This window comes from Vicugna pacos, chromosome 21 (assembly GCF_048564905.1).
Source record: "Vicugna pacos chromosome 21, VicPac4, whole genome shotgun sequence".
NCBI classification, from domain to species: domain Eukaryota; kingdom Metazoa; phylum Chordata; class Mammalia; order Artiodactyla; family Camelidae; genus Vicugna; species Vicugna pacos.
Window position 1 is genome coordinate 2,412,891 of NC_133007.1, and position 12,768 is coordinate 2,425,658.

At 38.5% G+C, this 12,768-nt stretch overlaps 1 protein-coding gene across 1 annotated transcript in view; it reads left to right on the plus strand.

Annotated features, from left to right (window-relative positions):
- LOC107035128 (uncharacterized) overlaps positions 1-9,011 on the plus strand; it is an 82,967-nt gene extending 73,956 nt beyond the window's left edge. Inside the window, exons 8-9 of the mRNA XM_072945935.1 lie at positions 796-858; positions 8,974-9,011. Of these exons, the coding sequence (XP_072802036.1) occupies positions 796-847 (52 nt within the window). The 3' untranslated portion in view covers positions 848-858; positions 8,974-9,011. The remainder of the gene's footprint in view (positions 1-795; positions 859-8,973) is intronic.
- Positions 9,012-12,768: the final 3,757 nt, after the last annotated feature.

Below are 12,768 nucleotides of genomic sequence, written 5' to 3' on the forward strand. Positions count from 1 at the left end.
GTCTCTGCCCAATTCTGTGATTCTGTAGGAACTATGGCACAGAGGTGGTACCACTAACAGCAAGGTTTAACAAATTTTTTTTTTATTGAAGTGTAGTTGACTTACAATGTTAGCTTCAAGAGTACAGCAAAGTGATTCAGTTGTACATATACATACACATATATTTTTTTCTTTTTATATTCTTTTCCATTATATGTTATTACAGGGTATTGAATGTAGTTTCCTGTGCTATACAGTAGGACCTTGTGTTTATCTATTTTAGATACAGTCATGTGTATCTAACAGCAGGTTTTAAGAGAAGCAACCATTTGCTTTTCATGTCATAGTCTTATGGCAAGTTCCTCCACCTCTCTGGTTCCCTGCCTGTAGCAGTCAGGAGCTCCAGAAGCATTTCTCTCTCTTTTCTTCTCTTTTTCATAAGATCTTGCGCTGCTAGTACTGATGGAGAAAGCCTTCTTTTCCTTACATGTATTTCTGTGTAGGAGCATCAGGAAGTTGTGAAAAGATCCAGGGTATTGGTGGTAGGGGGACAGTGTCTGACGTCTCTGAGCCTCAGTTTCCTCATATGTAGCAGGTTAATTCTTGAATTGTGAGGCAATGCACATATAGGGCCAAGTGTATCCCAGATTTCCAATAAAAGTATGTTCTTTTCTGTGTCTCACCCTCACCTCTTTGGCAGCTAATGCTTTAAAGTTCATGTACTACATTGCCCTTTTAATTTGAATCTCATTTGCCATTTCCCTTTAGGCAATAGATGATTTTAAAAAGTGACACTTTTTAAAAATTTGATTTAAGGGCTTGCCTGGACCACCTGGATGACCTGGCGAGTGTGGAGAGCCTGGACTGAGGGGAGATTTTGTGAGTAGTGGGGCTTCAGGGATTTCTGCTGCTCTAATCCAGGGACTGTGAATTGTTTGCTTGGGCACAAAGGCAGAGGACAATGAATAATTCATTAATGAGGCATCTGTTCAGCCTGTCTTAGTATTGCGACCAATAGGAGATTTGAAAGGAAGTCCATCTTATACAACATTTGGGCTCTTAAAGAGTTTAGAATTTTAACTGCACTGGGTATTTGGAATACTGAGCAGGCTCAGACAACTGAAAGTGTCCACTTTGGTGTCTTTTCTTTTTTAATAATCATAATTTTCCTACCCATTTGAGCTAAGCAACCTTTAATTTTCCCAGGGAGATCCTGGAATTGATAGATTCACCCAAGGCCCCAAGGGGGTAAAAGGGAGGTGTGGACACCAGGTAAGATGGTCTCCCTCCCTTTGGGGCTACTGGTGCCCTGGGAGCAGATGCTGGCTGGGGCAGGAGTTGTGGGCATTCAGGTTGGATCAGCAGAGAAAACCACAGTGAAAATGTATGGTCTCCACTGTCCATGGGGACAGGAGCTCTGAATGCTAATCTCTACTTATATCCTTGTCCTAGCATCTTTGTCTACTGGTTTATTATTATTTTTTTGTACAGATCTTACCTCCCACAGCATTAGTAATTTAAGTTACTTTACCTCTTTTGTCCTTGGTTTCCTCATCTCCAAATTGAAAATATGGGACTCAATGATGCCTAAGCCCTTTCAGCTTTAAAATTCTCCAATTTTATAATGATGCCTCGATTTAAAAAATGCTTAGGGTCATCACCCCGCTGGCTTGCTTTCTGTCATGGCAACTGTCAATTGATGTGTATAGGGTACCATCCATTTTTAAAGATAAGATCTTTGTCTAGTTCTAAATACTAGAAGCATTGTGATAAGAGTCATCACAGAAGGAAAAAGACTTGCTATCTTGACAGAGACCAATTTGTTGAAAGGTATTTTTATTTTTATTTTTATTTTTTTAACATTTTTTACTGATTCATAATCATTTTACAGTGTTGTGTCAAATTCCAGTGTTCAGCACAATTTTTCAGACATTCATGGACATATACACACTCATTGTCACATTTTTTTCTCTGTGATTTATCATAACATTTTGTGTATATTTCCCTGTGCTATACAGTGTAATCATGTTTATCTATTCTACAATTTTGAAACCCCAGTCTATCCCTTCCCACCCTCTACCCCGCCCCCCACCCCGGTAACCACAAGTCTGTATTCTCTGTCCATGAGTCTATTTCTGTCCTGTATTTATGCTTTGTTTTTGTTTGTTTGTTTGTTTTTGTTTTTTAGATTCCACATATGAGCGATCTCATATGGTATTTTTTTTCTCTTTCTGGCTTACTTCACTTAGAATGACATTCTCTAGGAGCATCCATGTTGCTGCAAATGGCATTATGTTGTCGGTTTTTATGGCTGAGTAGTATTCCATTGTATAAACATACCACAGCTTCTTTATCCAGTCACCTGTTGATGGACATTTAGGTTGTTTCCATGTTTTGGCTATTGTAAATAGTGCTGCTATGAACATTGGGGTGCAGGTGTCGTCCTGAAGTAGATTTCCTTCTGGGTACAAGCCCAGGAGTGGGATTCCTGGGTCCTATGGTAAGTCTGTTCCTAGTCTTTTGAGGAATCTCCACACTGTTTTCCATAGTGGCTGCACCAAACTGCATTCCCACCAGCAGTGTAGGAGGGTTCCCCTTTCTCCACAGCCTCTCCAGCATTTGTCATTTTTGGATTTTTGAATGACGGCCATTCTGACTGGTGTGAGGTGATACCTCATTGTAGTTTTGACTTGCATTTCTCTGATAATTAGTGATATTGAACATTTTTTCATGTGTTTTTTGATCATTTGTATGTCTTCCTTGGAGAATTGCTTGTTTAGGTCTTCTGCCCATTTTTGGATTGGGTTGTTTATTTTTTTTCTTATTGAGTCGTATGAGCTGCTTATATATTTTGGAGATCAAGCCTTTGTCGGTTTCACTTGCAAAAATTTTCTCCCATTCCGTAGGTTTTCTTCTTGTTTTATTCCTGGTTTCCTTTGCTCTGCAGAAGCTTGTAAGTTTCATTAGGTCCCATTTGTTTATTCTTGCTCTTATTTCTTCTAGGAGAAAATTTTTGAAATGTATGTCAGATAATGTTTTGCCTATGTTTTCCTCTAGGAGGTTTATTGTATCTTGTCTTATGTTTAAGTCTTTAATCCATTTTGAGTTGATTTTTGTATATGGTGTAAGGGTGTGTTCTAGCTTCATTGTTTTACATGCTGCTGTCCAGTTTTCCCAACACCATTTGTTGAAGTGACTGTCTTTATTCCATTGTATATTCTTGCCTCCTTTGTCGAAGATGAGTTGACCAAAAGTTTGTGGGTTCATTTCTGGGCTCTCTATTCTGTTCCATTGGTCTATATGTCTGTTTTGGTACCAATACCATGCTGTCTTGATGATTGTAGCTCTATAGTATTGTCTGAAGTCTGGGAGAGTTATTCCTCCAGCCTCTTTCTTTCTCTTCAGTAATGCTTTAGCAATTCTAGGTCTTTGATGGTTCCATATAAATTTTATTATGATTTGTTCTAGTTCTGTGAAATATGTCCTGGGTAATTGGATAGGGATTGCATTAAATCTGTAGATTGCCTTGGGCAGTGTGACCATTTTAACAATATTGATTCTTCCAATCCAAGAGCATGGAATATCTTTCCATTTTTTAAAGTCTTCTTTAATTTCCTTCATCAATGGTTTATAGTTTTCTGTGTAAAATTCTTTCGCCTCCTTGGTTAGATTTATTCCCAGATATTTTATTACTTTGGGTGCTATTTTAAAGGGGAGTGTTTCTTTACTTTCTTTTTCTGTTGATTTATCGTTAGTGTAAAGAAAGGCAACTGATTTTTGAACATTAATTTTGTAACCTGCTACCTTGCTGAATTCTTCAATCAGCTCTAGTAGCTTTTGTGTGGACCTTTTAGGGTTTTCTATATATAGTAACATGTCGTCAGCATATAATGACACTTTTACCTCTTCTTTTCCAATTTGGATCCCTTTTATTTCTTTCTCTTGCCTGATTGCTGTGGCTAGGACTTCCAGGACTATATTGAATAGGAGTGGTGATAGTGGGCATCCTTGTCTTGTCCCAGATTTTAGTGGGAAGCTTTTGAGTTTTTCACCGTTGAGAACTATGCTGGCTGTAGGTTTGTCATATATAGCTTTTATTATGTTGAGATATGTTTCCTCTATACCCACTTTGGTGAGAGTTTTTATCATAAATGGGTGTTGAATTTTATCAAATGCTTTTTCTGCATCGATTGAGATGATCATGTGGTTTTTGTCCTTTCTCTTGTTGATGTGATGTATTACACTGATTGATTTGCGTATGTTGAACCAGCCACTAGACAGATCTTCCAGACAGAAAATAAACAAGGCAACAGAGAAATTAAATACTACAATAGAAAAACTAGATTTGGTGGATATTTTCAGAGCTTTACACCCCCAAAAAATAGAATATACATTCTTTTCAAGTGCACATGAAAGGTATTTTTAGATTTTTACTCCCAAGACATTAAAATGCAAGATTCTGAATAATGACTGAAATAACCCAGGTACCTCCATCCACAGAGTTCATCCTTTCCAGTTTCCAGGAATGGGGTGTGCATAGCAAAATGCTCACAACTATAGAGGAACTTCCGTTTGCTTCAATTCCTATTTGCATCCTTTGACAAAATCCTTAGGACATCCATTCTCCTCCATGAATTTTGGCTAGTTTGCAACCATTTTATATACGCCCAGGTTCTGAATAAAGTCCAGTTTGTAACAAGATCATTATTACACAGCTATGTGAGAAAATTGTCATGACTTGCTGCAAGAATTTCTCATCCTGTTGTCGATTATAGTTGTTTTGGACCAACTGTGAGGATTTTCTTTGGTGAGTGGAGATCAGAGAGCCGTGTGAATTGCCTCAATCAGCTATGGGATTGAGCTAAGGGAACAGCAGAGCAGCCACCCTGAAACCATCCCGGCCCCAGTTTCCTCATCCGCAGGGTGGGACTACTAGAGAAACCATTTCAAAGTTTCCAGGAGTCAGTGGTTGTCATGGCAAGAAAGGTCTTGATCTGTATCATCTGTGGTTTGCTCATGGTTTCACTGCTGGAAAGGAACTCAGGTCTCTAGACAAACTGTCTGCTGCTGTGTCCGTCTCGGCACCAGGGGGAACCTCCTGCTCACAGCTTTCCGAGGTGTCTGAGGTGTCCATCACTGACTTTAGCTAAAGGGTTAACCTTGAACACTGGATGCCTGAATTATCCGTGCAGGCAAAAAGGTACCTGAAACAGTGCCACGTCATGCTGCATTTTCCTTCCCTGTGCTCGCTACTCCCATGCTGAGCTCAAAGAAGGCTCCTAACTAAGCGTTCTTTGAGTAGATTTGGATGATGGAAGTCACTCCTGCCAGTTACACAAGCCTGCAGCCGGTGCATGCTGACAGCCTAGCCTGTTAGGTGCTTTGAGAAGAGAGCTCTCTAGGGGTCAGTCTTTCCTCAGTTTTACCAAAGAGCAGATTGACTGTAACCTGGATGGAGAAGGGGCCCTGATGAAGCCGTCTTTCAAACCACAGAGGAACTTTATTCTATGCCTAGAATTTGGGGAAGGGATGGGAAACCAGTGATGGCTTCACACTTCCGGGAGAATGAAAAGCAATACGACCTTTATGGAAGGCAATCAGTCAACATATGTCAGTTAGAACGGCTGTTTTTTGTTTGTGTTTTTTAATATGCAAGTGACAGAAAGCATGACTGGTAGGCTTTAGCTGATAAATGTGTTTGATAATCCAGGTGGGGGCAGGTTTGGTACACGAGCTCAGCGATGTATCAAAACCCAGTGATGTCATCAAAACCCAGTGAGGTCATCAGGGACTCAGCTCCTTCTTTTCAGGGTGCCAACTGCAGTGTGGTTCTTGGGCTGGGCATTAAGGATTTCATCTCCACTGTTACATGAAATGGCAGCAGGAGAGGGGCTTGCCTTCATCAGGGCACTCCCAGCAATACTCTGTTTATAGCTCATTTGGCTCATTGGCTGGGTCCTGGGCTCCCCACCCACCCTCACCCCATTTTAAGAGCACCAGAGAAAGCACGTCTCTGACAGAGGAGATGAGATTGTCATGATTGGCTTAGACCTGTTGTAACTCAGCCCTTAGAGTGGGGTGTGTTGTTGCACCAAACAAAACTGAGATTTTTGTCAGAAAGGAAGAAAGGGGAGGGTTTGTTGCATGGTCGCCAACTGTGCCTGCCATGACTTAACATGTGCATGTCCTTTGACCCAGTCTTCCCAGCTCTAAAAATTTATCCAGAAGTGTATCATGGATCAAACAAGGTTTTAACTCCAAAGATGGTCAAGGTGATGATTTTTAATCACTGCAAAGCCTATGTGTTCAATGAAAAGGGATTGTTCGTATAAATGATGGTGTACCAACACGATAAAATATTATTAAGCCATGAAAAATAATTTAGAAGACTATTTCTAACAAGGAAAACATTCATGGTATGATATTAAGTGAAAAAAACCAGATTACAAAACTCTGTATTCCACAAGGGGTCCAAATGGGTAGAAGATATCCGTATCTATTTTTCCTGGAAGGATAAACAGCCAGAAGTGCATTTATTTTCTTTAACCTTGTTCTCTGAATTGTTGAAATAGTATGTGATGAACCTGTTCTATGTTTTATCTCAACTTTTTATTTTGAAAAATTTGAAACCTGCAGAAAAAGTTGTAGTTTCAAGACAAGTGTAACAAACACCAATTGTTACCACTGACCCCGCTTTTCGTCTCTCTGTACAAATACATGGGTAATATATGTACATATCTTGCTGAGTCATTTGAGGACTAATTGGAACAAAGGCATTCTCCTATACAAGCAAAATACAGTCATCACATTTGAAAAATTTTTGTATCAATGCAAAATGTTTTTCTAATATACAGCCCACATTCAGATTTCCACACTTGCCTCAATAATGCCCTTTACAACTATTTTTATTGTTGTCCTGGGACCCAGTCAAGGATTATGTGGTGCATTTCATTGTCTTGGTCACAACCATTGCCCAGTTATTTGTTTGTTCACATGACATTGATGATCTAGACCAGTACACCAGCATCCCTCAATTAGAGTTTACCTGATTGTTTCCTCATGACTAAATTCAGGTTAGCATTTGTGAAAGGAGATTAATCAATGCTGGACCATTCTCAGTCACCAGGTGGGACACTGCCAGTCTCCCTCATTATTGGTGCATTAATTATGTCATTTGATTAAGATGGAGTCCACCAGATTTATCCACTGTGAACATACTTTTCCCTCTGTCCAGTGATTAATTTGAAAGATGACACCCTGAGACTGCATAGTTCTTATTTACCAACCATCTTTTACCCAATGATTCTAGCATCTGCCCAAATAATTTCTTTACTATGCTGGCTGCAAATAAATTACTGTTGAAATGAGAAAATGATAACCATTTTAAGAAAGAATCTTTATTACATCTGGACAAATTGTGAGTGTTTTACCTAAAGCCTTCTCCCTCATAAAATCTACTTCATTGTAAAAATTCTGATTATAAAAGTAACACCACAGATATTTGAGAGTACAGAAATGTAAAATGTAGAGAAAAAAATTCAGGAGTTCCAGTGACTAAGAAATCCATCAGCTTACTAGACGTTCCTAACTTGTTGATGGCAAAGTTACTCTCCCTGAGACATTCAGATGAAGATCCCATGAGCTTATTAAGAAATGTTCTACAACAATATAAAAAATGAGGAATCACCATTTTGTCTTTCTCCTTAACTGGATAAATTATTTACTTACAAAATTTAGCATACTTGGAAAGAACAACATGATAGCACAATTTTTTTCTACTTTATAAACTTCTGCTAAATATAGTTTTTGATTGTTTTTATACAATTACAATAAGCATTTCTACCATAATGTAATTAACACATTTCTCACTTCATGGAATATTTAAATTGTATCAGAATTTGATCTGTTGTAAATAACAGAAGAATAGCTTTGCACAAAGTGTTTTTGTTTCTGTATTAAAATTTTTTTTTTAATTGAAGTACAGTCAGTTACAATGTATTGATTTCTGGTGTACAGCATCATGTCCCAGTCATGTATATATATACACATATATTCACTTTCATATCTCTTTCATTAAAGGTTATTACAAGGTATTGAATACAGTTCCCTGTGCTGTACAGCAGAAACTTGTTTTTTAATCTATTTTCATATATGGTGGTTAACCTTTGCAAATCTCAAACTCCCAAATTTATCCCTTCCCACCCTCTTTCCCCCATTAATCATAAAATTGTTTACTATGTCTGCGAATCTGTTTCTGTTTTGTATGTTTCTGTATTTCATATTCTTTGCCAGTTTATGGATTCTTACTGAGTTAGCATGCAACTTCACTGAGTAATTATCTAAAATATCCCTATTTGGGACCCAAGATGTTTTTTTCCATTCTCCTGAAATGTGGACTCAGTTTGGTTTTCTCTGGACACCACTTATTTTCCCACTTCAGACCTTAAATAGGTGAGAGCTCTAGGAAGTGTCCCCATCATGACTGAATAGCCTCCCCTTGCACCGTCTGGTCTACCCATCACTCCACATGTGCAGAGACCAGTCTTCTGTTTCCTTTTGCACATTTTTCAAATATTAAACCTGGCTTCTTGGCAAGTACATATGACTACTGTCCCAGCATGGTGAACCCTTGCTGGATATTGTTCAGCAAACAATCTGGGGAGAAAATGCCCACAATGTGGATATTTCAGAACACCAAATTAAATCCACTTGCTTCTAGAGGAATGCTGACGAACAAAATTTTCTAGATCACAGAACTGTTCTGTATCTGTGCTGTCCAATATGGTAGCCACCAGCCACCTGTGGTTATTGAACACTTGAAATGTATCTGCTATAACTAAGGAACTAAATTTTAAATTTAACTTACTTTAGATTAATTTAAATTTAAGAGCCACAGTCTAGTTAGTGGTTTCTGTGTGGGACAGCCCATATCTAGAGGGTAAACTCGGAAATGTGTGGATATCTAAACCAATCACTTTACCTCTTTCTTGTCAGGGAAGTTCTAATATTGATGGACCTCACGGGGGAACAGGAAGTGTTGGCCCTCAGGTAGGTATAGCCACTTGTTGGATGTATTTTATCTGCTTTTGTGGGAGAGAGAGAGAGGCTGGGGTGAAAACTGGCTTGTTTCCTTCTCTAAGGTCTCCATTTTCCTTCTATCCTTAGGGTCCAAGAGGGAGACAAGGTCTGCCAGGATTGAAGGTCAGTATTTTCTGGAAAGAGTTACTTCTTATTCCACACATATGGCTTCTGTAAATAGTTCTGTCTGGGGTCAAGGCAGGTGTTGGTTGGGCTGATGGAGGCTGCGTGATCCCTGAGAGGTTTCCATGGAGAAGGGAAAGTTTATATGGTTCCTCTCTGCTCCCTCCCCAACCTGCTGTAACAGTTCATCTAGATTGAAAATAAGCTAACATCTTAAAGAATTGCTTTTACCTCTGAAATAGTGACTTTTTCATTTAAAGAAGTGGGACTTACTACAGGTGCATAAGGGGGTCTCATAGTCACTAAATAAAGAGAAAAGACCAAGTGGTTACAATTTCCGAAGAAGGGTTGGTGGGTGTTATCTGAGGGTGGGGTGGGGCATCTCTGTAGGGGAATCATATTTTACAAAGCATTTGTCTAGCACTTTATTTATATGACCTCATGTAACCTTTCTACAACCCCAGGAGTTATGAGCATCATTGGTTACTTTTTATGGATAAGAGAGGAAATAAAGGTTTAGCAAAGTGAAGTTAGTTGTCAGAGACTACATAGCTAATAAGTGGTGGAGACAGGATTCAAATCCAAAGATCAAGATGCTCTTGGAAATTTTTGTTCAAAACAAGAGTTATGTGGACTCCTCTCTAATGTGGTCTGGTCCTGCTCTGCTGGTATTTTTTTCCTCCTAGCATTTTCAGAATTTAGGAATGGAGGAGAGGTCAGAGACTGACTTATGTCATCTCTGAGCCTGGGAATGGCTTAGTGTATGTGTGTGTGTGTGATGGGTGGGCAGTGACCTCCTCAGCACAGAAGAAGGTGAGACTCCTGTGTCTTCAAACTAAACATGTTGGAAAAGCATGGCTATTGAGAAATTTCAAGTCTCAAAAATGCAAACAAGCTTTGTTGACACCAAGTAAAATATGACTTCTCGTAAAATGTTGAGGCTTGAAATAGATTCTTATGCTTTTAATTCAGTTTGAACATTTGTGAAATAATGTCTTGAACTATCATTTTAGCCTATTGTTTTTAGCCCCCAAAAGGCAGAAAGAAATAGACTACAACTTGACTAGGCTAAGTTCTGGAGAAATTAAATGGCTCAGTGGAAAGAATTTCCTACTCTTGAATTGTTTAATATTTTTACAATCCTGTGTGTGGTTTATCTAACTAGCCATCGGCAGTGGCTCCTCTGCCCAGTTGGGTCTTGGTTATTTTTGGTTTGCTAAACTGAACTCCATCTCCTATGTCTTTCCTTTTTATTTAATTTGAACCAGAGCTCAGCCTGTGCATAAATTTAAAATCAGATTGCTTACTCTTCTATTTCTTTGTTTTCCATTTTGAATGTTTTTCTATTGCATTCTTCTGATGGAGAACAAAGATTTTTCTTAACCTGTCCATCTCTTCCATACACTTCCCCTCAACTCATCCTTATAATACACTTATTTTCTCTACTTTTGGTCAAATCAATTCATCATTCAGATGATGACTGATAAACATCACAATTAGCTGAAGTGATATTTATCCGTCACTTTTGTATTCCTTGAGTCACCCTCTCTCCCCAGGTGCCCATTACTAGTTAATCATAAAGCTTTTCTACAAAACTGCTAACCTCCCAATATATTCTAACATGTGAGGTTTATTTTTCTTAGATTCCTCCTTCCTGAGCCCTCTGTCCTCCTGCTCTAATCCGGGCTGATTGCTCTCTGGGCCTCTGCACTGTTGTCTTCTGGGGACAGACTTTGAACAACAATCTTCCATTTTGGGAGCTGGGAAAAATGTGTGACCACAGCCATCTTTAATAGAAAACCTCTCCCTTTAATGCATCATAATCTTGATGAATCCCTGTACTTTTTGCTCTTTTCAAGAATCACTGTAGTTGTTTGTTGTTGTTTCTATTCAAGTTTGAGTTTTTAATAAGAGGAAAATTTATAATTACTTGCAGGTTCCAGAGTGAACTAGGTTTATCCAACAAGTCAGTGGTTTGCTAGTTAACCCAGTGTTGGAGCCTTGGTCATAGGACTCATTTAAGTTTTGAGGCTGTAACTTGCTAAAGATCAGTCAGTATTATTGGGAAAATGTGGCTTAAAGAGGTGCTGAACTCCAGATTACAGTATCCCTTGACCTTGGGAGATTATTGGGTATAAATTAGATGTGCTGGTTTTTGCAAGGTGCATAATAAAACGAAATTTTAAATAAGATTTTATTTATGGAAAAAATTGTACTATGGCAAACAAATCAATGCACAGATTATTTGGCAATAAGGGAAAACTTTTTGTTACTTAAGATAAAATTAAGAATATCATTAATTTTTTAAATGTGCACAAACCCACCGCCCTCCTGCAATTATTTTCCTGTTTGTATGTTTCCTTTATTTGCATACATAATAAAGAGCTGTTTTTAATGTATATACTAGTTTATATTCTGCTTTTCTATGTTTCCAAATCTTACTAGTATCACTTTAATGCATTATATCCTACTCTGTTGAAGAACAGTGATTTACTAAACCATTCTAATGTTGAACATTTAGATAATTTCTATTTGTTTAAATATGACAGTGATGAAAAGAAAAAGCTGTATTACAGGGCTTTTGTTCTGTTCTTGCTTTTCTTTGCTGTAATGATTTCCCTAGTATAAATGTGAAAGAGTCTGACCTTTGCTGTACAGAGCCGCATCATTTTCCAATCTGTTGTACTACAAATGTCACTATTGTGATGAGCAAATTGGCCCACATCTTCCAAACGATTTCAAAATGTCTAGCTACATGCCTTTTAAAATGTGACTCACACTTACGAATCTAGAAATCAACTCTTGAAGAATAGAACAATTTAACAGGAATGATTAGTAGAAGAGCTTCCCATTTATCTGAATGGTTTAAAAAACTTAAGAAGCACAAGTCATTGATACACGTATTGATTCCTTCTGAGCTTAGGGTTTCTTGTCTTTGCAAATCTATGACTAAACAGTAACCCGGTCAACAGTGAGCAGTGTGAAAAAGAAGGCAGCACTGGTCACAAAACGGGTATTATACTCAATCTTGGAATATGTATCTTCTCTGTAGAAGTGGAAATATTAATTTGAGGGAGGAATTAAATCAGTTACCAGATGAATTATTTTAATAGCTCACCCTGTGCCTAGAGAGCTAGCTCAGTGCTGTAAGGATCTGTAGGGTTTTAAAGCCAGTTTTCTGCTATTTCTTTGTGTGCTGTGTGTGCCTTTGTCCCCAAATGCCACACTTGCTGCTGTGCTCGACATTCTGAGTTTCCTCACAGGGGATAAAGGTCCTTAACACCAGGGACCATCTAGCCCTTAAAAGGGATGGATGGGCTTTTAGGAACTGTTATTGTGTAAATTGGGGGTTTGGGTTATTTAAATGAAGTGCTTTTATATTTAAACAACTAGCTGTTTGGAAGGAGACTGGAAAAGACAATAAGAATGTCCTAAGCAAATAACTGGGATCCCCTCACACACCTCCTCCCTGATTCTGTGTCCTAAGAGGACTGAGCGCAGACCTTCAGATTATTTTGCCTTTCTCTTGTGGCTTTCAAGTGACCTCTTGCAGGGAAGGCTGCCTTCAACAGGAACACTGAAGATGCC